The sequence below is a fragment of the Calypte anna genome, chromosome 2 (assembly GCF_003957555.1).
Source record: "Calypte anna isolate BGI_N300 chromosome 2, bCalAnn1_v1.p, whole genome shotgun sequence".
Lineage (NCBI taxonomy): Eukaryota > Metazoa > Chordata > Aves > Apodiformes > Trochilidae > Calypte > Calypte anna.
This window is the reverse complement of record NC_044245.1, coordinates 59,938,673-59,966,282: the sequence shown is the minus strand read 5'-3', so window position 1 is coordinate 59,966,282 and position 27,610 is coordinate 59,938,673. Positions and strand designations below refer to the sequence as shown.

The 27,610-nt window shown below is 40.7% G+C and overlaps 1 protein-coding gene across 2 annotated transcripts in view; it reads left to right on the top strand.

The window, feature by feature from the left end:
* SLC12A7 (solute carrier family 12 member 7) overlaps nt 1-13,942 on the top strand; it is a 64,157-nt gene extending 50,215 nt beyond the window's left edge. For both annotated transcript variants that reach the window (XM_030445442.1, XM_030445443.1), the window contains exons 19-24: nt 294-463; nt 609-740; nt 2,372-2,479; nt 9,452-9,633; nt 12,368-12,501; nt 12,962-13,942. In XM_030445442.1, coding sequence (XP_030301302.1) covers nt 294-463; nt 609-740; nt 2,372-2,479; nt 9,452-9,633; nt 12,368-12,501; nt 12,962-13,053 — 818 coding nt within the window. In that variant the 3' untranslated portion in view covers nt 13,054-13,942. The remainder of the gene's footprint in view (nt 1-293; nt 464-608; nt 741-2,371; nt 2,480-9,451; nt 9,634-12,367; nt 12,502-12,961) is intronic.
* The last annotated feature ends 13,668 nt before the right edge of the window (nt 13,943-27,610 follow it).

The window sequence follows — 27,610 nt, the reverse complement described above, 5'->3', positions numbered from 1 at the left end:
TAGGAGTAGGTCTGCTATGTAATTAATGTATTTGCTGTGTGGAGGAAATGTTGTGCTGAGCACCCAATGGACAATTGAGTATTTCTCCCCATCTGATTGAGAGTTTTCCTCAGCCATCAGTCTCTTCAACCATGGCTTCTCCTGTTCTTCTCCTAAGTGGGTTTGTAACTAAACACAGGATGTTCCTCTTTTGCCTCAGCAGAATCTGGGAGGATTTAAGCTTTCGAGTTAAAAACAAAAACTCTGAACGAAAGCTAGAAGTTCTTGATCAAATGTCTGGTTTTCCTTTTCAGACACTGTACGAGAGACAACAGCGGCTCAACAAGCACTGTTGGTGGCTAAAAACATTGATTTATTTCCAACAAATCAAGAACGTTTTACTGAAGGAAACATAGATGTGTGGTGGATTGTTCATGATGGCGGCATGCTGATGTTACTGCCTTTCCTCCTTCGGCAGCACAAGGCAAGGAGAACAGAAAATGGCTGGGATTTTGCTTTTCTAGCAATGAATAGTTTCGAGAGTTTCTAGAAATCTTTCACCTTGATAGAGTTTTGCATAGGCACAGCAATCATTGTGTTTTAATTGTTACAATGTATCTTTTTGATAGGTTTGGAGAAAATGTAAAATGCGTATCTTCACTGTGGCGCAAATGGATGACAACAGCATACAAATGAAGAAGGACCTACAGATGTTCTTATATCATCTTAGGCTGAATGCTGAAGTAGAGGTTGTTGAAATGGTATGTTACTGCAGATTTTTAGATGTGGTTGAAACTATATTTGGGAAAATTGATTTAAGCATTTTGAAACTTAAGAGATAGGAGCCCATATAAAAAAAGGAACAGATTGCAGTCTCACCAAGAATGTTGTTTAAGCAACATAATCTAACTATGTCAAAATGTTAGTGTATGTGGTAGTGAGTTTAATGTTTTTGTCAAGTAGAGTTGTGCCATTTTGATAATTTTAATGCCTACTGTATTAGTGAGGACTAGTCCATAAGAGTTCATTCAGTAAAGAAAAACCTCTAGTTTTTAGCAGGCAGTGAAATGGGAAGCTGGATGTACTAAATCTAACAATCCGTGGCATCCATCATGACAGCATGAACATGTCAACTGCTGTATGAATATGACTCTAGAATAAGGAATCCCTAGATCCCCTTGAGGGTGTGTCAGTTGTTTTTGTTATTGACAGCCTCTTTGGCACTGAAAAGTAAGCTAATAAAGCTACAGATTAGCAAGTCAAATAGTGAAAAAAAGAATTTTGTAACTTTTTTTCCTTTTTAAATACTGGTCATAAACTTATAAAGAGAAAGACTTAAAGCTCTGGTCTATCTAGACCTGCTTTTTTGGCAACTAAGGAAAAAAATTAATTTTAAGCACTCAAAATGACTGGCGTAATGTCCAAAGTAAGATCTAAAAAAATGAAAGTCTTTCAAACACATTCTAAACTGGAACAAGAAAGATGGGTCAAGTGGTTCAAAACTTCTACTAGTGCCAGTTCCTGGAATGAAGAAAACCTATCACAAAGATTTATCGTGTTATTCAGTAATAAATAAAATTTTAGAACTGTTTAAATTACACATGGAAAAAAATCAATTATGAAAAATGAGGTTAGTATCTTAAACTAAGAAGTCAGAGAAATACTTTTATTTATGGGTTTGTTTTATTTCTGTTTTGTTTAGAATACTGAATATAAAACTCTTAAAATGCTGTGGTATGTGCAGGCCAAAGATGATTAACAGAATACCATAAAAAAGTCTCAGCCTTGGTTGGATTTCAAGCTGAAGATAGTATAGGAAGCACAATTTATTCTTATGTGGGTCCATATTTAATGCTGAGAATCCTCCTAAAGATAAAACATGCTGCAAGTCAGTGACAACAGATAGGACTTCTATACATTATTACATCGTATTTTACCTTTGACCTGATGTGAGATTATGTGCTGAAGTTTCTTGATAAATGCTTCTGTTTGTGAACATGTCTCACTGGTGAAAGGACAGTGTTATTTTGTGGCTCTAGACAGCTTTTAAGGAAACAAGTGCACACAAAAGAGGCTGTAATGCAAACTCAGATTAAAATTTCTCGTTTCTGCAGCCTAGCTGGAATAGAACAATGGAAAGTCTGTCCCATGTATCTCAAATTTATGTAAAATCACATTGACTTGGTGATATATTGATATAGTAGAGTAGTTCATTGTACTAGAATGCTGCCTCAAAGTGAAGTTTTGAGAACAGAAAAGGTTGATTATACACTTGGAATTACCCTAATACCATAAACACATCCAGGACTGAATGAATGCAGGAATGAACGTCTAAACATTGTTCTTTTCAGTAGTACTATTCTAATGTTCCTAATATTGATGTCTTTTGCAGTTTGAAAATGATATTTCTGCATTCACATATGAGAAGACACTGATGATGGAACAACGATCACAGATGCTCAAACAGATGCAGCTATCAAAGAATGAAAGGGAAAGAGAGGTAGGGACTTTCTTGGCAAGATGTTCTGAAAGTAGTATTGCTTAGCCATGGCTTCTAAGCACTTTCTAACTAGTCAAAAGCCTTTAGAACTGCATTCTGTGTTAGTTTCTCTATAGCAGGTTTCCCTTGCAAGACTAAAATAATATGGGGAAAAGAATAAAATCTTTTAAATCCTTCTTTATTTGAACAGATGTTTGGAATTTTCCTGTTCTTAAGGTGAGTAAAACATTTGAGCGTTTGTGTGGAATATATCCGGAGCATTTCCAAACTTGGCATATGCTAGTAGCTGAGGTTCATGGTTCAAGCTGGACTGCTTATCTTTGTTTGTGACTTGGTCTTGCTCAATTCATACCACCTATTTTTTAGTGTCTGCATTATTTTGAATATTTTATGTACCAACTGATTGCTGCTTCTGACCCCAAACTAGGCTGACTAACTTATAATCCTATGATATCTAGATGGAAATCCATTTTATGCTTCAGCCTTTTTGGTGTTAATCCTATATGTCCGTGTAGTTCCTCTTTTTAATTCTTATTTCTTTTCTCCTTAATTTATTCTTTTCCATTTTACCAGATTTGTTTAAGGTACCTAACGATGCCTTGTATTGCTTCAACAATGTGCTGCTGTAAATTCTTCTTTTCATCTGCATCACAGCAGTTTTCTTTTGATCAAAGCCTGCCTAATATTTTTTTCAGTAAAAAAAACAATCTATCTCCTGTACTCCTTTACTCGGTGTTTATTTTTTCTCATTTACTTACAGAACACTAGTATTTTTCCAGCGGAGTTTGAGTGATTTATCAACCTACAGTATTTTTTAAGGATTCAACTTCCTCATGAATGCTTTACAAATAGCCCAAAGACATGAGGTTATGTAGTCTTAGAGCATTTAAACTGAAGTGGAGACAAAAGAATTTCTCCTCAGCTATTTGAGTTGTTGGAAATCTGCACTACCTCAGTGTTTTTTGCTTGGAAATTTAAATGTCTTGTCCCCTCCCATGCATTTTTAATTATTATTATTTTTACCTGAATATAACCATCACCACTGTATGTTCAATATATTCCCTTATAACATAAACTTTGAGATGTTCAGGTTAATATTGAATTTATTTCAATATTCATATTGTATTTCAATATACTCTGAAGAGTATAATCCTTAAGAATTCCAAGAACGAGTAGTACTTATTTCCTTCCTTCTTCAGGAATAAAAATCATATCCATCTGTTGTTTCTGATTTGGATATCTTAATCTATCTTTTTCTTCTGTATTTTCATCAGAATATGTTGTTTAATTATGCCTTCACTTCTCTGGAGCTACAAATTCAGTATGTGCACTCAGTGTGCCAGGCCATTTCTTAATCTGATCATCATCTCTTAAATGACCTGAGTCATCCCTGTCAGTTTTATGATGACCTCCAAAATATTTAGAATCATAGAATATTCAGGGTTGGAAGGGACCTTTAAGATCATCAAGTTCCAACCCCCCTGCCATGGGCAGGGACACCTCCCACTAGATCAGGTTGCTCAGAGCCCTGTCCAGCCTGACCTTAAAAACTTCCAGGGATGGGGCTTCCACCACCTCTCTGGGCAACCTGTTCCAGTGTCTCAACACCCTCATGGTGGAGAACTTCTTCCTAACTTCCAATCTAAATCAACCCTACTCTAGTTTCAATCCATTCCCCCTGTTCCTATCACTACCCGACACCCTAAAAAAGTCCCTCACCAGCTTTCCTGTAGCCCCCTTCAGATACTGGAAGGCTACAATAAGGTCTCCTCAGAGCCTTCTCCTCTCCATACTGAATAACCCCAACTCTCTCAGTCTCTCTTCATAGGAGAGGTGCTCCAGCTCTCTGATCATCCTCCTGGCCCTTCTCTGGACACACTCCAGCACATCCATGTCCCTCCTGTACCAGGGTCTCCAGACCTGGATACAGTACTCCAGGTGGGGTCTCAGGAGAGCAGAGCAGAGGGGGAGAATCACTTCCCTCGAGCTGCTGGCCACGCTTCTCTTGATGCAGCCAAGGATCTGGTTGGCTTTCTGGGCTGCAAGTGGACACTGATGGCTCATGTTGAACTTCTCATCCACCAGCACTCCCAAGTCCTTTTCCTCAGGGCTGCTCTCAAGCCGGTCACTGCCCAGCCTGTATAAGTGCTTGTGATTGCCTCGACCCAGATGCAGGACCTTGCACTTGGTCTTGTTGAATTTCATGAGGCTGGCATGGTCCCACCTCTCCAGCCTGTCAAGGTCCCTCTGGATGGCATCCCTTCCCTCCAGTGTGTCAGCTGCACCACACAGTTTGGTGTCATCAGTGAACTTGCTGAGGGTGCACTTAATGCCACCGTCCATGTCACCAACAAAGATGTTGAACAGAACCAGTCCCAACACTGATCCTTGAGGGACTCCACTTATCACTGGCCTCCACTTGGACATGGACCCACTGACAGCCACTCTTTGGGTACAGCCATCAAGCCAACTCTTTATCCACTGAGAGGTCCATCCATCAAACCCATGTTTTACCAGCTTGGAGACCAGGATGTCGTGTAGGGCTGTGTCAAAGGCTTTGCTCAGGTCCAGGTAAATGATGTTGGTTGCTCTTCCCTTGTCTGTTGATGTTGTGACCTTTTCATAGAAGGCCACAAGTTTTGTTAGGCATGATTTGCCCTTGGTGAAGCTGTGCTGATTATATCCAGTCACCTCTTCATTATTCTTCTGCTCCAGCAGTGCCTCCAGGAGGATTTGCTCAATGATCTTTCCAGGTACAGAGGTGAAACTGACCTGCCTATAGTTCCCTGGACCTTCCTTCTTTCCCTTTTTGAAAATGGGGGTTATGTTTCCCCTTTTCTAGTCAGCAGGGACTTCACCAGACTGCCATGGCTTTGGGAATATAATATATATAATATATATAATATAATATAATATAATATAATATAATATAATATAATATAATATAATATAATATAATATAATTAGCAACCACATCTGCCAGTTCCCTCAGTTCCCATGGGTGTATCCCATTGGGTCCCATGGACTGTACACTTTCAGGTTCTTCAGATGGTCAGGAACCTGATCTTCACTTAACAACTGGCAGTTCTTCCTTTCAGCCATGGCAATTGTTGTCTGTGACTTCAGGAGTGTGACTGGAGCCCTTGCCAGTGAAGCCTGAGGTAAAGAAGTCATTGAGAGCCTCAGACTTCTCCATATCACTTGTAACTAGTTCACCTGTTTCCTTTCTGAGGGGACCCACACCTTCCCTAGCCTTCCTTCTGCTGTTAATATACCTATAGGAATTTTTGCTGTTCTCCTTGATCTCCGTGGCTAGATTTAGTTCTAGTTGAGATTTGGCTTTCCTAACCAGTTGTCTTGCTGCTCGGGCAGCTTCCTATTTATATGCCCCCCATTCTACATGTCCTTTCTTCCATTCCTTGTAGAGTTTCTTTTTGTGTGACAGTGTGTCCAGGAGCTCCTTGTTCATCCAGGCAGGTCTCCTAGCACCCTTTCTTGCCTTCTTTTTCAGTATACTTTGCTCCAGAACACAAAAAAGATGATCCTTGAATACTAACCAGTTGTCATTTCTCTCATTAGTATCACTGGTTCAAATTAGCATTGATTTTGTTTTCATTATCAGTCTCCAGACATTCAAATATAACCTTGCTATTCCAGCTTTGAATGGTGCTTATTGTTTTGGTTTTCATTACCACTAATATTAGTATTATAACTTTACTTTTAGCTTGTACCTCTTCAAATGAGGTTCAGACCTTCACAAAGAGGAGACCTTGTACAGCATTCTTCCCTCACAGGCCTGATCTTATACCTGATCAACCCTTCCCTCCTCTGTCACTTTTTAAAGTGAAATCTTGCATTGGATTGCAGATGGAACTGGGGCACAGGAACTCATGAGCTTTTTATTTCCTTTTTTGAGAAACCTGGTTGATTTGCATATTGTCAAGTATAAATATAACACATGCTCTCAAAGTGTTAAGGTCTACAGACTTCGATGTAACTGCCAAACATTTATTTATTTGTCTTTTGACGATACTGCTACAAAGACAAAAGAAAAGGTACTGCCTCATCTACTTCCTTGCTGCCCTTTTTGTGGTCGTTGGCTTCCTTCTCTGGCTAGTCCTGACTACTGACTGGTGAGTCAGGCAGTGATATTGTTGGGAGTTGTGAGAAGACAGTCATCCATCCCATCACAACTCTGTTTTGGGTTGCTCAGCACAAGTGCTGTTGTGCGGGTTGCTGCAGCTAGGTAAGATTGGCTGTGAGGAGCATAATTACAGTTTATGAATCAGTGGGAAATAGATAAGTATTTAGAGCCAGAAAGCATCTTTCTCATCTGCCTGAATTTTTTTCATAGTTTTGATTGTAATGGAATAAAATCTATTAATCCGAATTATCCTATATATGAAGGAATGGAACCTTCAGGAAGAGGTGAATATTTGATGTTCCCATGTAGACTAAAGGATCCAATTAATTTCATGTTTTCACAAATCTCTGTAAAGAGACTTCCTGACTATCTGCTAAACATTTCTAAAAGTCTCATACAAATTGTACATTTGTGAAAGCAAACCAAGTTTCTAACAGACTACGATACCCAAGCTCTTTTATTTAAATGAAGACAATTTTTTTATTTTAATATGATAATCTGTTTATTCTGTAGATTTTTTTGTCACTTGTAAACTTTTTATCTCAGATTCAGAGCATCACTAATGAGTCTCGGGGCTCAATCAGAAGAAAAAGCTACTCCAGTCTTCAGTCTGCTGGCCAAGATGGGCAATCACTGTTGCCTAATGAATATGGAGAGGAGGAGGTAGTTGGATGTAGTACTGGCTAGATGTATTTTCCCATTGCAACACTTGAAGTGCCACTGTTGCAACCTGAACTACAAGTGGACAATCTGATTATTCATCATTATTATAGAACAGTTCTTCATAAATTTTGATTTTGCTATTTTTCTAAATTCATCAACTTACCCTATATTTTCTTCTATTGGTGATATTTCAATGATGGGAACTACGTCCTGTTTTTATCACACTTACTTCCCTTAAAAGAAATATTTACATTTGTGAGTGTGCCTGCATTTCTTAGGAGCTTGAAGCAAAGATACTTCTCTGCTTTCTGTCTCTTAAGGGGATATATCATTCATAAGCATATTTCAGGCTTTCATTTTCACAGAGCATTGCTTTTCTTTATAGTTCCCATATTGAGTTACTGATGTTTCTCAGAGTCTGTACAGGTATACTAAAGCTTTTTAAGGAGATTTCTGTACTTATTAACCTCTAAAAATCCTTACTGCTTTTTGCATGGTGAGTTCGAAAGGAAATGGACTGATATAATCAATGGGTTTAGTAACCACTTGAAGTGTTGCTCATATCTAAAGAAGTGTAGCCTAGTTTGTAGAAATGCTGTATACCTTTGTGTATTCTTTCCTTTGTGGAGTAGGAGAAGAACGTGTTGTATTACATGTAATTCATTTGGTGTCATAATAGCAGTAACACAAATGTGCATTTGTTGTTTCTATAAATGTGTTTGATAGGTCCAGAATTTCTCTTGGCCTCTTGGTCGTTCTAAAAATGGTGAACTTTCTTGAACTGAAGCATTATACTCAACTCATCTTACAACTGTTGGAAATTTGAATTTATTTGATACTGCTGTGTGGCATGTATCTACATATATTTGTTAGCTTTTTCAGAAAAGAAAAATTCACAATTGAAGTCTATGAATTGAGAATCTGCAAGGATAGGGTCTAGGGAAATAATTAATTTAGGAAAAATACAGAAGTTCTTAGACATTTAAAGGGGTATTGCTGTTCAGAGATACAAAGTAGTTTTCTCATCTCCTTTAATTTTATGCATGCTTTTGATAGCAACCTTCTGGAAAAAAAGATTGCTGAATCATCACATTTATGCAGGGACATGACTGTCACTAATGTGAATAATTGAGGTTCCCAGATGGAACAGGAGCTTCAACTCATAGTTTAAAAAGTCTCTGAAGAAATGTCATGATTGCCAAAAAATGCTCAAAATGTAAAAAGACCCCAAAACAGAACACCCCAAAAACCAGTCTTCCCCCCACTACCAATTCACTTATGATTTTAAGAGTCTAAGGTACTGTATTTATATTGCTTTTCATGGAAATGCAGAAGCCTATGGACAAAGTATTATGAGGGAAAGTAATTCAATAACATGTTAAGTATTGCTTTCTTTTTTCCTCAAGAGGAGCAAGGGGAATGGCAGATGGAGAACACAGAAGTGTGTATGCATGTGGAAACAGCAGTACAGTGTTCTTGAAGTTCTGATTGGAGTATATGGTATTACAAGGGAATATCCTATGCGAAGTGCTCTAGGTGGCCCTGCTCTGGCAGGGGGGGTTGGACTAGATGATCTTTCAAGGTCCCTTCCAACCCCAAGGATTCTATGATTCTGTGATTCTATGAAGGGAAGAGAAGGCCTCTTCATTGTTAGATTTATTGACATTCATTATGTAATTACACTTGTATGCTTAAATAATCTAATGGAAGGTAATTAGCCTTCAGTTCAGACTAATCTAATGTTGAATTGTCCGGGACCATGTGAGTCATGCTCCTAGTTCAGCTAAAGGTATGTGACATACACAGTGTTTATGACAGTAACTGAGAAAATAAAGTGTAATTGATGAGGAATGAGAGCACTGGCCTTCAAGTTTTTTATTGGCAAAAATCTGTGGATAAAGTACTCTCCAGGTGGCTTCAGCCTCATTTTATTACAAAAATAACGTCCCAGCCCAGATTTAATCCTGCAAATACAAACAAATAAATATTTTTAGTAGCAGGGTCATCTTATTCTGAAGTCAAAATGGCCTGATGCTTGTTTACAAAATAAAATGCATATGTTCTGTTGTTCCACTGCTGTGAAATTCCTTCTCAATATTTTATATAACATGTAATCTACAAATGTAGTTTTTCACTGAAACATGGGATGATTGCTTTGTGGACAGGCTCAACTGATCCATGACAGAAACACTGCCTCTCACTCAGCTCCAGTGGTCAAAGCAAATGTTGCTGCTGCTGTGCCAGAAAAAGTGCAAATGACCTGGACTAAAGAAAAGTTTGTAGCTGAAAAGCATAAAAACAAAGAATCAAATGTATCTGGCTTTAAAGATATTTTCAACATGAAGCCGTAAGTATATGTGTTTCATATATGATTTTGTGTATTTCAGTGTGGGTTTTTTTGTTGTTGTGTGTTTTGTTTTAAGAGGTTGTGGTGTATTTAAAGTTGAATACAAACATAATCTTTCCATGCATTTAACTCAAATGCCATCCTTATGAAACTAGCATGAATTTGGATTTAACAGTTACTGTTGAGTCATTCACAAGACTTTTGTGTATGAAGTCTCAATGAGAGAGACTTCAAGCTGTAAACTGAATTTCTGGATTGTACCAGAAGCAACCCTGCAACCCTAACCCTAACCCTATGTTAAAATACTTAGTGATAATTTCTGTTTTTTCTCTCTTCCTATGGGTAACAAATTACTGTATATCATTTCTCTATCTCATTTATTGTGTTTTGTTGAGGTGGAAGAAATACCAAAGAAGCAGATACAATCTTTCAAGACATTTACCTTATGTTTTGATTTTTGAGTTGAGTGTTTTGTTTTGTTTCTATTTAAATGGCCTTTATCCTGGAACTTGAACCGATATACAATCTGTGCTTTATATATTGTTGTATTAAATATTTCCTGTTGAAATATTCCTTAATGTCTTGTCTTAAATAGAAGACGCTTAATAGATAGGACCCTGTGTCAAGCCTAATGTAGTAGACACCAAAGCAATGATGGAAGGACATCAGCTTGTTTGCTTCCTCATGCTGTGATGCAAAAAAAACAAATACATATTTTCTGGGTTGTAGAAGAATGCAGTTATAAGCATGGCCATGGGCTATTTTCTCCATGTGCCCAAAGAAAAACTGTAGCTGTCAAAGGAAATGTTAATACCTAAAGGAAATATATTGTAGATCTTGTAGACAAGAAGGTAGAATTATAATCAGTTGCACTTAAAAATTCTAAGTTGTTTTGAGGCTTCTCTTTCAGCTCTTTTGAAAAAATTTGCCTTCTACAGATTTCAAGCATAATCTTGCTTATACTCCAAAGCACTGTTTTTGTTCTGGGCTACAGTTTACTCTAATGCTTAGAGTTTGGGGTTTTGGTTTTTTTCTTTTTGTTAATGTTTTGGAAATATTTCCTATTGCTTCTTGAGAGTTGTGCAAGACACCTACTTCAGTTAATTTAAATCTACTGCGTATGGTTGGAGTTGAAATTACAGTTCAAACTTGTTGTACAATATATTAATATTGCTGCATACAAAAATACCTGATGGCATCATTTTTTTTCTGTGCATTTGCTTCCCTTCCATGTAGAGAATGGGAAAATCTGTAAGTCTAAATTTAATTTCACTTAAGCAATGTAGACTATGTTCCCTCGTTCTTCTGGTCTTGTGCATTGTATGTGTGTTACCTGAATCATCATTTTTAGTGTGTATATTCTTTTGTACCTGGTTTTATATACTGTGATTTAGCAGTTATTACTGAAAAGTATACACCATTGTGGCTTGTTAATGGTTTCTTCTCAATATTATCAACTTTCCATTCAAGATAAATCCCAGGACGTTATTTTAGTTTCTTTAAGAATGTAGAACTTAATATTACTTGGCAAGAGTGTAATATTTAGTTTTCTAATTTAGGTACATTAAAAAGTAAATATATTTTTGTTCTGGAAAAATAGTCCTCATTGTGATTTAGCAGACAATAAGGATGAATTTGTTTACAAAGGAAACTTTCGTGTTTCATCAAATGCCAGTTTTGCCTCCCTTCAACCAACCTGTGCACATGTAGAAATAGTGAATATATACATTATATATACATCTATATTTATACAGCTACACATTAGGTATGACATCATACAAAAAAGGGACATTACATCTCTGAGTTCTTGAGTGGAACTTAATTGTGACTGCTTCACTTTGCTTTTTTCCAGAGCCCAATGTCACCTTTGTTTTGTCTGTTTAACAAATTGAGCTTCTTGTGAAGATTTGGAAAGCTTAGTTTGTGTACCATATATGATTTTAGTTCTATCTGTGCTTGAAGGCCAAGTGAAGTTAGTCAGCTTCAGAATCTATTGTACACAAGGGCCCTGTGTAGTCCATTTGAGTCCTTGTTTAAGTGCTGACTTACTATTACATTCATAGATGCAACATGCAAAGTTTTTTAAGTTAAATTTAATATTGATAATGTAAGGGGTGAGGCTCAATTTCAGTTCTTTACTGCCTTACTCTTATGACATGAGAAATTAGTAATTTTTTTCAAAATTTCTGTGCTGTTTCTGAATTTTCTTCACTGGGTTTATAGTAATCTTGTGAAGTTTCCAAATGAGCACGAGGGAAATCCTGTTATAGCTAACAAATTAGGCTTAGGGTTAGTCAGTAAACGCTAACCTTTACATTGCAGTCCTGCAATTACTTTGTTTGGAACTGCTTGTACAAATCCAGTTAGTTTTTTACATATATAATTCAGTAAAGTGGATTCTTAGTATTTTGACTAAACTTAATTTCAATAGAAATGGAAAGATTTTACTTCATCTTTGTAAAAACTGACAATTGGAAGATATGTACCTTTTGGCAGTCTGCCTAGAATTGCTTGATTTTCAGAGTTAAGTGTTCTTTTCAAAGGAAAAAAAAATCTTTTAAACCTAGATACTGCATTTTCTCAAATTTATTTTGAATGTGTACAAATACTAGTGTCCTTGAAAGTACCTTATTCTCTGCGGATATCAATTAAATTTATAAATTCACATGCATAAAAAATAATTCAAATATGTAAGTATTATGACAATACTTAAAAATGTTTGCTTGCATACTAGGAATCAATCAAATGTAAGAAGAATGCACACTGCTGTGAAGCTCAATGGAGTAGTGCTTAATAAATCACAGCATGCTCAGCTAGTTCTCCTGAATATGCCTGGACCTCCTAAAAACAGAAAAGGAGATGAAAACTGTATCCTCTACTATATTGCTTTCCTGAAACTTCAAGTTTGATTTGTGTGATTGTGCCACTGTCTACTGGTTGAGATAACCATTAGTAACCATGATAAGGGTAAGTTTCCATTTAAGAAAATTACTTCTGATTCCACAAGCAGGGTTTTAACATTTTTAGTGTGGTGGGTTGTTTTGTTGATTTGTTTTTTGTTTTTTTTTTTAATTGGATTGGTGTAAAGCATTAATTTTAAAAATCTGTTTCTGTCTTTTCTGTAGATCAGTAGGACAGAACTAGAAAGCTTCCCCAAATTAGGACTTTCTTAGACTTGAGCAAACAGAGGCAGTTAAGGGTGACACAGGAAAATAACTAGATGAAATTGTTGAATTTGATTTTTGTATTATATGTCACACTACTTTGAGAAATTAATGGGTATTTTACTTCTTTTCTTAATAAATTCCTTGACATAATGGTGTTTCAGACATGGAGTTTTTGGAAGTTCTGACAGAAGGTCTGGATAGAGTTCTCCTTGTCCGGGGCAGTGGACGTGAAGTGATCACAATTTATTCTTGATCTGTTTGCACATTTTATTCAACTCACCTTCCCCTCACTTTCTTCCAAATGAGAAAGTGATTTGCCATAAACCGAGCAGCTTTGTTCTAGTTCATTGAACGTATTCTACTGGTGTTCTAGTACATTGAAGATTATCTGCAAGCTGAATCTTATGATGATGTGTTCTGGTTATTCTAGCAAAAATTTCTATTTATATTATTAAAAACATAGATTTACATAGAAAATATTTCTTTGGTGAATTAAAAAAGGGTGGATGGGTTAGGATATTTATATATAGTATATTCTGACACTGGTTGAACTGTGGTGAAACATGAAAGAAGAAACGGTAATGCAATAGTAGTTTTAAGCATCTAGAAGAGGAAGCAACTTTTGATGCTTATAATCTTTGATCTGGATCTAAATAAAAGGGAAAGATTTTAGGAGAAGTTGACTCCCTTCTTTGCCAAAATGCTGCTATATTGCTTCTGCTGGGATTAGGCTTGGTTCAGGAAACTTCATTCAGAAGTGTATGCAATCACTCTCATTTTTATATTATGTGCATAAGGTGTTTTCCAGAAGTTCATGATTTACCACACATGTTTTAAATAACATTTTTCTATTTAAAATATTTAGGTATCTGAAGCCTCCAGGTGGCAGTAAATTGGCAAGCCATGTGGGTTTTTTTTCATTAGCTACTGGCATTTACAGTATATTTCACAATTATACCAGTGAAACCTAAGAGCATCCAACTCATAGGAATGCGGTAAATCCAACTGTTTGCAGATATAGCTACAACAATTCAGAAACCACAGCAAGTTGGCTACTGAAGTGCAGTCTGTTGTTTTTAAACATGAGTATTTTGAAAATGTTGTAGTGCTGCTGTTTAAATTAAAATCTGCTTTTCTGAACTGAACAGGCTCTTAAGTGTTTTCATTTGAAATTGTTGAATGATTTACTTTAGGTGCTCAATAGAAACCTTTTGCTCTTTGTTGGACAGAATTTTTGTTTAGTTATGTAAATGTTGCTTAAGACCTGAAGTGCTTCTTTGGTCTCAAAAGATTGTTCTACTTTAGAAAGAATATTTTTAATTAAAAATTTAATTAAAAGTATATAAGCTATTCTTTTATTTTACAGTCAACATCTCTGTTGCTCAGACTGGGACAGCGGTGATGCAAGGCCCAAATACCTGGCTAGGCTCAAGGACAGTGCTTTTATCATAGTGCTCTCAGGCAAAGCAAAACAAAGTTATAAACAGTAAAAGCTGAGAGCAACCATTGCCAGTCCCCGTACATTGGTGCACAGCAGCAGAGGGACCACAAAGATAATCAGATTGTCTGTGGTCAACATGCAGATTAATATAATCAAAGTATTGCCGTTTATTGAGAGTAGCCATAGCCCTTTTATACACAGTCAGGCTGATAACATAATATAAGCATATTGCTGATTGGTACAGCACATTCTTCATATGCCACAGGGTGCTATCTAACTGGTTAAATACAGTTGTTTATGTGCTGTCTATGCGATGCTTTCCCATCCTGTTATTCTTCTTTTCTGCTGCCAACTCCCTTATCTTTTGCTTGTAGCTGATCTTTTAATAACCTTGCAGCTGGGCCTCAAGGCCCTTAGCTCACTCTGGCTAATGCTAAGTAGTCAGGATTGCTCACATGTCTATTTTCTTCCAAAGATTCTCCAACATCAGATGACCCAGTGAACTTCAGATGACTCTCAAATAACAAAAGGCCCTAGGAAAGGCAGTGCTGTGCACCAGAAAGCACCTGGATGTGGATGCAGGTTTAGGCTCTGGGTTAGGTTTATAGGCACTAGGGGTACACCAGGAATCTTTAGGTACAATGCAGGAGGCCTTGTGGACTGACGAGGCGGCAAGTGAAAGTGGTTGATTTGCACAGCATATCAAGTAGTGTAGGAAAAGGCATTCTCAGATCACTGGGGAGAAGATAAATACAGTCATATGCTCCTAGTGTGCTCCTAATGGCTCTTAATGGCTCTTGGCTTCTCCTGCAACACATTAAAAGGCACTCAGATGGCTGTGGTTATAGAGTGCTGAAATTAATAATTGTCTCAAAACAGCCAACCTAACAAACTGGACATTGTGGGATCCTCATTCAATAAACCAGATGGACACTGTACTTGGAGTGTTTCATTCATTGGCCACCTTGAGAAGCAGGACACTGGCCTTATTTGATAAGGACAATTGCCAGCAAGCAGAGTCCAGCAGACGCAGAGCACCTTCTCGTGAAATCCTGAAAGGCTACTGATCAGGGTGCATGCACAGAAATAAGGGTCATTGCTTGGTCAACCCAGTGGGGGGAGCTCAAGGGGCCACCTGTAGCCCTGTGCCCCACCTACTCATTTCCAAAATATTTTCAAACTCAACAGTGAGTCTGCACAAAGTGGTCAGAGGCTCGCCCTGGAGAGGCAGGGCTAGGTAACATAAAAGGTGCAGGTTTGAAGTGCTGGGTGTGGGCACACCTGCCATTCAAGGACTGCAGCACCATGCCAAGATCATTGCCGGATCCAAGGGTGGTGACCTCTTCTATCGTCTCTTTCTTCATCTCTTTTTCTCTCTAGCTTTATTCTCAGCATGTAAGGGTAACATCATGTCTAATTCTGCTAAGCTTTTGCCCGTGCCTCCTGCACTGAGAGTAATACTTTACTAAGTTTTCTTGCTCTAACCTGTACACTTGGGAGTAATATTGTTGTGTGTTTCCTGACAAGCTTTATAATCTTACTCCAATTCTAAGTTTTGTTTTCTATAAGTCTCCTGGGTAATAGTCTTACTCTTAGAGTAGTGCGCAGAGAATTCAAGAGGTTTATCTTGCTGAATAGGTTAAGAGCAGTGGGTTAACTGAGCATGGTTAACTCTGCCTGTGCCATTATGACCTTTACTGAGAGGCACAGGAGAGAGGAAGACTGGATCTACCCATACCTTGGCTCCTCTCTGTGAGGAAGTCCAGTCTGCATCTCCCTAGGCTGCCCACCAGGTGAGACATCACTGATGCAGAGCTGTCAGCATGTATCACAGAATTCATAGATGACTGTGAGTGGCTTATTGTAAGAGTAATGGTAATGATCCAGTTTAGGGATAGGCATTTGGGCACATGGAACCCTTCAGAGGCTCTTTGAAGGGGCCCTTAAGTGCAAGGCAAGATTGATGGAGCCTCCTGTGGGTATAGCAGAATGCACTTGGCAGAGCCTAGTGTATATAAAATGTCCCTGAAAATCCCACCTGAGAAGCACTCTTGGGAGCAGTGAAGAGCACAGAAGACCCCTGATATGCTTCTGGTGAACTTGAGGCAGCTCCCAGGTATGCCTGATGTACACCATAAGTTACTCTGAGGGTCATGGTGCATAGCAGAACTTACTGATAAGCCACTATGGGTGTTCTAGGGTTAGAGTTAGCATTAGGTTTAGGCAGTGATGCCCCTGTGTTTGCCTTGGGCACTTCAAGTGCTGTAGGTTTAGCCAGGGGACCTTCAAATATCTTTCATTGAAACTTGGGTGTGTTTCAGGGACATCCAGAGTGTATTTCATGTCATTGCTTACTTTTAGTTGCTTTCTAATTGCCTTTGCAATTTCCAGTCACCAGCAGGATTCATCAGAACACTGGCTAGAATCAATCCCCTACTGCCTCAAAATGAGGACCAGCAACAGCTTTCCATTTGGGAACTCCTAGACAAATTGTACAAGGCCTGAGAGGTTTTGCTGGCCCTCACCTGCCTCTGACACACCTTTCAAAGTCCTAGACTCTTAGCCACCAAATGGTTCAAAGTTTTGTCTGCTCCTTCTCCTGCTCTGTCCAAAATCTACTGCAAAGAATTGAAAATTTCAGTGATTGCTCCCAAATGGAAGGGATGAGTCATGAAAGTTGGTGGTGGCCCTCACCTTTCCCAGGTCTTGCCTGAACACCACTAGGGCTCAGGTATTCCTAGGCCACCAAAAGCTTCAAAAGTTCATCACCTCATTTGTCCCCTCCTGCCAAAAATGCAGCTGAAGAATTAGAAACATCCAGCCACTGGTCCTGAAAAGAGGGGGTGAGGCTTTAAAGATGTTGCTGTTCCTCACTTCCCCCTGGCACCTCTTCTCAAGTCCCACCAACAGCAGGGCCCCAAGTTTACTTAATCACCTAAAGATTCTTTCATGTCATTCTCCCACTCTCACAAAAATCCACTACAGCAATCAAAAGTGTCCAGTCATTGCTCCCACACAGAAATCACAAAGCCTGAAAATGTTGCTGGTCCTCACCTTCCCCTGGCCCCCTTCTAAAGCCCCTCCAGCACTGGGGCTTCAGTCTTGCTTAGCCACCTAAAGGTTCGACTGTCTGTCTCCTTGCTCTCCTGCTCTCTACAAGAATCAAGGTCCAAAACTGAAAATGGCCAGTAATAGTTCCCAGATGGATGGTGCAAGACCTGAAAGCTGTTGCTGGCCCTCATCTTCCCCTTTCACCCATCCCAGAGCCCTGCCAACACCAGGGCTGTGGTCTTGCTTTGCTACTGCAGGGCTCAATGATCCCTCCCTTCATTCTCTCACTATTACTAGAATCTATCTCCAAAATTGGAAACATGCAGCCACTGGTCCTAGAAAGAAGGTGGGAGGCCTGTTGCTCATTCTCACCTTCCCCAGGCACTTCTTCCAAAGCCCCACCGACGCTGAAGCTCCAGGCTTGCTTAACCAACTAAAGGTTCAACAGTCCATCCCATCATCGTCCTGCTCTTTCCAAAATCTGACTTTTCTGCCTTTCTGTCCATTCTATATACTGTCTTCTCAGACATTCTTTCCATGGCTGTAACAAAAGGAGAATGGGGAAAGAGAGACTGTCCTCATACTGGCATGCCTTAATAGCTACTTCTTTTAGAATTGTTGTATCACTATCACAGCCTCTCCAGACTTGGTTACAGTGTGTGGGAATACATTGATGGGTCAGTATGCACAAACTTCTTTCATAAGGGTCAGTTGCCAGGCATCCCAGCAGGGGTCAACATTTTCTCAGCAGTTGAAAGAGCTCACACAGCCAGTATTTATCTTTTTCCTTGGTGGCCCACTTGCTTGGGCGACATTCAGTGTGTTCTCTAAAGGGATACCTGCCCTTCACAGCTGCCAGGAGCTGCCTCCAGGAGAGACTGTTTGGTTTCCTCCCAATTAACTTGTCAGTTCCTGCATATCTGGACCATGCTTCCCAGATGCCTGGCTTCTCTGTTGTGTCAGTTGTGTCAGACCCCAGCACCAAAGCAATCAGGTGGTGTCTCACCTTCATGCCAGCTGAATTCCTTCCATATATTCCACAAGTACTTCAGAGAAAAGGACTGAGTGGTCACATCTATCACTGGTAACTCTTCTTCCTCACTGCTTGTGCTTTGGTGGGAGGATCTTCCAGATCCATTTGAAAAGATCCATGCTTTCATCTTTGTTGATAATAAGGTAACGGCTTTGTATTGATATTAAAAGGTGATTTCTTTGTTCATTCAAGCCAATTGGTTTGCTTATCTTGTAACAGTCTTGGACAAATATGCGGGCTAATTGAGTGTGCTTATCTTTCACCTGACAATGAGTAGGGGTGGAAGAAGGAGTAACTTGCTTTTCTGGCCAAGACACAGTACAGATTTTGGAAGTTTTATGATCTGGCAGCTACAGTGACTGGACCTGACAATTACTGTGACTGCTTATGACTGCTGGAATGGAGCAAAAGCACCTTGGCCCAAGGTTGTGTTAACAAGGCTGTAGGCAAGGCCTCATCGCCAGAGGCTGTATCAACAGAACCAAAGACAGAGTTGTATCTGTAGCAAAAGGTTGCTCTCCCCCTGTCTTCCTTAATTACTAGGAATCATTAGCATGCTGAGAATCAATCAGAATATGAGTTATGATCTTCTTAATAGGTATTAAGTTATCCTTTAGCATCCTCTGTTTTGGGAAGGAAGAAAATTCCAATTATCCAGATGGGTAAGTGGGTCTGAATATTTCTTTTCCCACCCCTCACACAGGGATGCCTTTTTGCTAAGATTTGCATCTCCTACTCTGTTGGATGCTTACCAGAGAGGTACTGACTTGAGCTCAAATCTGTGCAGTAAGTGCATTTATCAATTGCAATTCCAAGCTTGTTATATCTGTCACCTTAATAAACTGTTTGTGTCTGTCTCAGCCACGTCTTACCACATCATTTACTATTGGTTTGGTTGTCCTCACATGCTATGTAAATTAGCAAACATGCTCCTTATAGGTGTCAGGGGGAAGTGTTTTTGGTCTTGAATTGTGTTGGTGGTCATGATCTCCACCCGCTGTCTTAACTTTTTCCCCAACTACTGCAAGTTCTGCTGGCTTCATGCTTTTTGGTGCAATGTTTCCTTTATTATTATAGAATCACAGAATGATTAGGGTTGGAAGGCACCTTAAAGACCAAGATCCAACATCTCCCACTAGAGTAGGTTGCACAAGGCTTCATCCAACCTGACCTTATGTCTCAAAGTTGTTCTCAGCTCAGTTCTTGTAACTCTTCAAGGCTTTGGTATTCCTCAACAGTCCTCCCTTTTTTTCAGTCCCCCCCTTTCTGAGAGGTCTCATTTCAGGAAGAAGTTTCTGTGTTTGAGACATTGTCTCATTGCTACACAGGCCCTTCTTAGCAAACAGTTCTTTGTTTTGGGGGACCACAACTTGATGGGAGCATCAGGACCACTACCTGAGTGAACCTGTCCCTTCATTTGGTCCCCTACAGCTGGATCCAATCTTAGTCCCAGACTTGGTCAATGGTTTATATCTGAAGTATTATGCATGTGCAGCTGTTGTCCCAAAACAGGTTCTTTACCTGGTGTGCAAAGTTCAATCCACACACAGAGATGAGATACCTGGTTTATGACAACGTTGCACAAGGTTGGGTGCCAAAAGGCTAATGCCAAAAATCTGGGATGCCTTCCTTGTAATTCTTTTATATATAAAAAATGCTAATTTGTCTTCTCTCCCGAGCATACCAGTATTATCCAATGAGCTATGGCCAGACTTTTCAAATTTTGGTCAACTGTATTGAAAGCTGGAAAAGGAGGAGACAGAGGCTTGAATTTTTAGGTGGCAAGACAACCTCAGAGCCCCAGTGTTTGTTGTCCTTTGGAAGTGGTACGAAAGTATGGTTAAGGCCAGCAACAGCCTTCAGACTTAAGATCTTTCTAGTCTTTAAATTTCACCTAAAAATTCAATCATCTGTCCCCTTCTTTTCCAGCACTGGGGCTCTGGGCTTGCCTTAACACTTAGAAATTCAAAGGTCCATCACCTCATTATCCAACTTTGGAAAAACTGGTCTCCAAAAATGAAAATGCCATTGCTCCCAAACACAAAGTGTGAGAGCTGAGAGTGGTGGCTGGCCCAAAACAAATCCTTTCACCCATTCCAAAGCCCCAACAACAACACTGGGGCTCCAGAATATCTTTGCCACTTAGAAAATCAAATATCCATCACCTTGTTCTCCAATTATGGAAAATTTGGCTCCAAAATTGAAATTGCCTGACCACTGCTTCCAAGGGGCAACAAAAGGTGTGAGGCCTAAAAGCTGTTGCTGGCCTTTACTTCCACCTGGGGCCCCTTCCACAGGGCAAAAACACTGGGGCTTTACCACCTTAAAATTCAAACATCTGTCCAGTACCTATAAATGGCACCTAAAACTGCACACACCCACACTCCCGGTTTCAAAAACACCTCTGCTCAAAAATTAATGTCCAGTCACTGCTCCCAAATGGAAGGTGTGGTTTTTGAAAGCTGTTGCTGGCTCTCACGTTTCCCTTTCACCCTTTTTATTGACACAACAAACATGGTTCTCCAGGCTTGTCTTACCACCAAGAACTGCAAACATCTGTCCCATCAACCTTCAGCTTTTGATAAATGTCAGCTCCAACACTTAAAATGTTCATGCACTTGCTTCTAAATGTAAGGTGCCACACCTGAAAACAGTAGCTAGTGCTCACTTCCCATGGCATCCTTTCCAAAGCCCTGTGAATATTTGGGCTCTGGGCTTGTCTTGCCACCAAAGAATTCAAAACATCCATACTCCCTGTTCTCAGGCTCAAGCAGAATTCATCTCAAAACTTAAAAATGTACATCCATTGCTTCCAAATGCAAGGTGCAAGTCCTAAAAAATGTGGCTGGGCCTATGCATATCCTTGCACTCCTTCAAAACCCCTTACCAGCACTGTGGCTGTGGGCTTGCCTTACCAATTAGAAGTTTGACATACATCAACTCAGTCTCCAAATCCTGCAAAATTTGGCATGTAAATTAAAAAAATGTCCAGACATTCCTCACAAATACAAATTCCAAGGCCTAAAAGCTGTTGCCAACCCTAACTATACCCTTGTACCACTTCCAAAGACCCCAACAAAGATGCAGGCTTGCCTTGCCACTTAAAAATTCAACCAACCATCCCCTTGTTCTCCAACTCTGTCAAAATTGTGCTCCAAATTTGAAAACATATGTCCACTAATTCCAAACAAAGATATAAGGTCTGAATGCTCTTTCTGGCCCTTTCTTTCCCAAGGCACACCTTCCAAAGCCCCACCAATATTGGGGCTTTAGGATTGCTGATACACTTAAAACTTCAAACATTCATCCCTTTATTCTCTAACTGCAGCAAAATTTGGTTCAAAGATTGGAAATGTCCAGTCATTGCTCCCAGATTCACGGTGTGAAGCCTGAAAGCTGTGGCTGGCCCTCAGCTTCCCTGGACACACCTTCCAAAGCCCTCATTCTCCATGTCTGGCAGAATTTGGCTCCAAAATTTGTAGTGTCCAGCCACTGTCCCTAAATGCAAGGTTTGAGGCCTGAAAACTATTGCTGGCCCTCACCTTCCACTGACAACCCTTCCAAAGCCCCGCGAACACTTGGGCTCTGGGCTTGCTTTGCCACCTTAAAATTCAAACATCCAACCCCTGGTACTCCAACAAAGTCTCCTCTTAATGGGGCTCTGAAAGATCTGGTAAGGTAATTATCAACCACATTGAATTCCAGCATCTTCCTTTTGAGGGCAGTTGTGTAACATTTTCACTGAGAGAACAAGGGAGAATAAGTAAACTAATGATTGCTGTTAACACAGAAGCTAAGACAGAATGCTGTTGCTGATTTTAATGTTCTCTTAGCAGTGATTTGACAGTCAAACACTGGAGTTCTCTGCTTTCCTAGCAAGAAACTGGTTGCATTCCTTTCTTACCTTCTAGCTAGAGCCCTGCTCCCAAATTGAAATGTCCAGCATCAGTTCCCAGGAGGGAAGGCCCATGAAATGGCTGCTGTTACTGCTTTTAGCAGCACCCTAACAGCCCCACTAACACTGGCACTCTGCTACCTAGTGTTTCCTTTTTTCTGCCACAGAGTCACATGCTTTCTGCAAAAATTAAAGCATTTAGCATAAAGAAGCATTTTGCAAGGCAGTTAAGAAAGCACTGTGCTTTGGCATTTGTTGAATTGTGAAAGCTCTGCTAAGGGAATACTTAAAGCTGTGAAAGCATTAATTCACAGTACAGTCCTTACAAGAGCCATTGGTGAAATCCTTATCATGAACAGGGATGTCGCTAGAATATGAAAAATTCAAGTGATAGTAAACTGGCTAGGAAAGTACTGAGCTCCAATATTGGTAGGGCTCTGGAAGCACTGCTAATAGACCATTACAACTAGCAACAGCATTCTGTCCTGGGTGGGGCTATTGCGACACATTTTCTTTTTTTAGAGAACCTTTCCCTCAGGAAAAAGCAGGGAATTATGTTTGGTGGCTAGGAAAGTGCAAATCTACATTGTTTAGTGGGATTGTGAAAGTGCAACTAGAACAATTCTATAGTCAGTGGACATTCTGTCCCAGCCACGTTCTGTGACAACTTCTGAACTTTTGCAGTTTGGCATTAGGCCTCTCTGTCAAATCAAAGAGGATCGCACACGTCCATTGCTTCTTCCCAGCAGGGAAAGTCCCAGGACTGAATCCTGTCGCTGGTACTTTTAGCAATGGCCTAAAACCGGAGCTCCGCTACCTAACCACAAGCTTTCCTTCTCCTGCTATTGACTCACAGGCTTTCTGCAAAAATGAAAATGCTTTGTGATTGCTCCTATACAGATGCAGCACGTTCAAAATGCTTCTGGTGCTGCATGTTCTTTAGAGGCAATTTTCAACGCTTTTGTTGCCCACTTTCTGTCGGCGCTGGGGTCAGGTATGAGAAGCCCCATGCAGTCCCCGGGTGCTGCTGTTGCCCGCAGCCGGGAAGCCGCAGCCGCTCCCGGCCACAGCTCAGGCGGGGACGGCCCGGGGTGGGAGGGCCTCTCCTCTCCTGTGGTACCGGGTGGGTCCCGGGGCCCGCGGGGGGGTTCCGTAGGGTGCTGAGTGGCACCGAGTCCCTCGGGCTGAGGCTGTGGGGTGCCGAGCTCGTGGTGCCGGAGAAGAAAGCCTGAAAAGAGCTGCGCACCCGCGATGTCAGCACCGCCTGAGGGGGCTGCACAGGGGTCAGGACGCAGGCTGGGCCGCCTGGTGTGAGAGACAGAAACCGGGACCGAGTTTTCAGCTTCTGAGGCTTGAACGCAAGGCTGATGTGGCGTGGATTTTAAAGTTACCATTAAAGTGTGCCAGCTCTCTTCCTAGAGTTTTTCTATGAAGTATTTTAACATAGTAAAAAATAAAATCATGTCTGTTCTGGAGCATGTAAAGCTTACTTCTGTTTATTTTCTGTTCCTTATAGAATAAGCTGTTTCTGTGAGCTTTACTATTAAATGAGAGAAAGTAATTTTGAAGATGAAAGGAACTGTTTGTAATAGTTTAGATGTTCAGAAGAGGCAGACTATCTTTTTGTGATCAAAGCTTTATGCTTTTTCAGTCAAGCAGTTTTTGAACATATCATATAATAGTGTTCAGAAACCTTCCTGAGCTACTCTAGTCGGATGCTCTGCCTCAGTACAGGGGACTCTTGACATTTGTCCTGTTGTATTGAAAGTGGAATTTGTCACTGTCACACCCCACAGGGTGAGTGTGGCACTGTCACCTCTCACAAAGTGAGTAGGGCTCCCCACATGTGGTGGCCAAACCAAGTATCACATCCCACAGAGTGGGCTTGGGCAGAGCTCCCCAGAGTGGGGGTCGACCCAGGGAGATTTGAAGTGGACCCCCTTGCCTCCTAAACTCCAGAGAGGAGCCTGGGTGTGGCTGGGCCCAATCTCCTCCTCTAATTCATCCCTTTTAACAACCCATTTGGTGAGATTGAGTTCAGAAATTCTCTGAGTGGTACTCAGGAGTAAGATTATTACCCAGGAGGTTTGTATAAAAACACAACTGTATTTAAAAGTAAGAAAGATTATATAGTATGCCAGATTACAACTAGCAGAGTTAGTAATGATGGTACTTTCAAAGCAATGGATTACAATTTAGCAAAATTTAGGAAATCGTCAAAACCACAGGCTGCAACTAATAAAACTTAACAAAGAAATGAGTAGTAAAACTTAATAAAGTTAGAAACTATGTTACCCTTATATGCTGAGATAAAGCTAGAAACAGAAAAAAGAGAGAAAGAGAGATAAAGAAGAGATAGGAAAGACATTACCACCTTTGGATCCAGTGATGACCTTTGTAGGAAGTTGTGGTCCTTGGATGCTGGGCACACATCCAGCACTTGGAGTGTGCCTCTTCTATGCCACCTGACCCCATCTTTTTAGTGGCACATCTTGCACAGCCAGGTGTTCACTTCGGCCCCTCCAGATGGGATGACACAGCAATAACCCTGATTTCTGTGCTTGCACCCTCTTCAGTGGCTTTACCCGGGGCACACACAAGATGTCACTCTGCCTCTGCAGGGCACAGCTTGCCTGCCCCTGTCCCTTATGGAACAAGGACAGTGTCCTGCTTGTCAGGGTGCCCATCAAACAGAGCTCCCCTTGCAAGGACAGTGTTCAGCTGATCGGGATAGACACCAAAGGAGGGGCTGCTCTTGTGAGAACAGGGCCCTGTTTATCAGGGTGGTTCCCCAAATGAGGGTCTCTCCTTGAGAGAAGAGAGTCCAGGTGGCTTTTGAATGAGGCCTCCACCCGAGTGCAATGTCCATTTTGTCAGGGTGGCTGTTTTGAGACAAATATTCTTTTTGGGATTCTACAATCACCCAGTGTGCAATAAGACAATACACACTGTTAAGATACTTGTTTTAATCTTCAATTCTGTCCATTAAAAGGGAGTAACATGGTATTCCACAAAGCAAGCTCAGCTTCCCTGAACTCGAGGGTTACATTTTGTTGTGGTTTAAGCTCATCAGTTGCAAGCAGGCATCCACTTGCTCACTCCCTTCTCCTCCACTGTGGCACAGGGAGGAGAAAAATCTAATTAAAGGCTTATGAATCAAGACAAGGACAGGGTGGGTTTCACTCAACAATTACTGTCACGGGCAAAGCAGGCTGAACTTGGGGAAAAAAACCAATTTACTTTATGACTAATCAAATGAATGCAGAACAAGAGAAAACAAACAAAAAAACCTCAGGTGTTAAATACCTTACCTACACCTCCCTTTTTCCCAGGCCCAAATTATTTCACTCACGATTTCTCTACCTTCTCCCCATGAAAGCAGCACAGGGGGGTGGAGAGTGGAGTTTTGTAGTACATTTGTCATATGTTGCTTACTGATGCACCTTCTTTCTCAAGGGGACACCTCCTCACATCCTTCCCCTGCTCCAGTGCAGTGTCCCTCTCATGGGAGAGTCTTCTTCATGAAGATGTCCAACATGAGTCCCTCCCACCAGGTGTAATCCCTCAGGAACAGACTGCTCCAAGTGCAAGCTTCCCAGAGTCACATCCTGCTTTGGGCACAGTCACCTTATCTTGAGCCAGGTCCTCCACAGCTGCAGGTCCACACATAGCACACTAGGGTCCTTCAGAGACTGCTCCATTATGCTTTTCCATGTGTTGCCGGGGAATCTCTGCTTGGGCACCTCCTCCCCCTCCTTACACACTGACACTGGTACCTCTGCCCTGGTATTACATCTACCTCCCTCTCCCTTTTTCCCTTCAAATTTTATAGCACTTTACGTTTCCCTTTCTTGAATGTGCTAATTGCAGTGGTGCATCCATTGCCACTGATGGGCTTGGCCTTGGCCAGATATGGGTCCAAAATTTTGGTGCCTGGGGAACGCTTCACAGCAGCTTCTCACAGGAGCCACCCCTTTGGCCCTCTGCCCCTGCTACCAAAATCCCACCACATTAAAAAACACAATTCCATACACACCAGTAATCCTTTTGCTGAGGTTTTTCATTTTCCAAGTTTTTCTGGAGAGTAGCTGATATCTTTAATTCACAGGGGGTTTTGTGGAGCCCTACCATGGCTCCTCTAAGTGCAGTACATTCTGCTTCTCATGCTATTGCTTGAGGTTTTGGTTCAGTGGTTTTGGGTTTTTTGTTTGTTTTGGTTTTTTTTCTTTGTGGTGTTTGTCTTTTTAATAGATTTGCAGTGTTTTTATATGGTGTGTATGTCCTTAGATCACAGTGGGGGGGCAATATGACTTTATATGCTATGTATAGCTCTGAGACCATAATGAGGTGGTGTGGGAAAACAGAACTTGTGTTGTGCTTTCTTGTTTACCTTTCTTGGAAGGACCAGTGTGAGATGAGCAGTGCTTGACTGGGCTTTCGGCCCAGGACCTGACAAATAGGCTAATTCATGTCTGGTAGGGCAGACAGGCCCAGCTCCCTGGCTGGAAGGGCTACATGCTGTCCTTGTCTGTTTATCATCAAACCCAGATGCCTAATGGCTACATGGCCAGACTGTGCATGACTCGCATTGCAAAGGCTCTGATGCCAGAGACTGTGTGATTAAGGCCAGTGTCAAAGCCTGTATGACTTCATCTGGCAATTTACAAAGGGCATTAATGAAGCTTGAATTTACATGCAAAGTGGGAACTGTGCATCTCCCCTATCTTTCTTCTAATTAACAAACATTATTAGTATGCTAAGAAACAACCAGTACACCAGTTATGACCTAAGTCCCACCTTATCAAAGGGTGCTGAATTAGTTTTGAATCTTTTGTTTGGCATGAGAATAGAACCTCCCCTGGAACAAGTCAGTGGGCCTCGTCCACTCTTCTTCCTCCAGGGCATAGGTGCCTCCTTGGGTAAGATATTGGGACCTTTCACCTTTTGGATAGGGGTGAAAGCATTCCTAGGTATATTGTATACTTTATACTATTATTCCTAGCAATATTAACACCTGTGCTATTGTAGTCAGCACATTTATCAATGGCTATCTCAAATTTGTTGTATCTGTTGCTTTAAAAAACTGCATCACATTTACAACTAACTCTTTTGTATTTGACACTTTGTGAATCCATCTCATGGGCAGCCTTGCTGGAGGACAGTGGGACAGACAAACACTGTTAAGTGGTTGTACACATAAACATATATAATGTATTAGTCATAAACTGTTGAGTAACACCTGGGACATAAGGCTGTAGTCCAGCTGCCCCCAGGCCTCTGTGTCAGAGGGTTGTTGGATAGCAAGGGAGCTGTGGTCTGACATTCTGTGGCTTCAGTGGGAAGGTGAACTGTGTATGTCTATCACACCAGTCTGTTCAGCTACATATCCA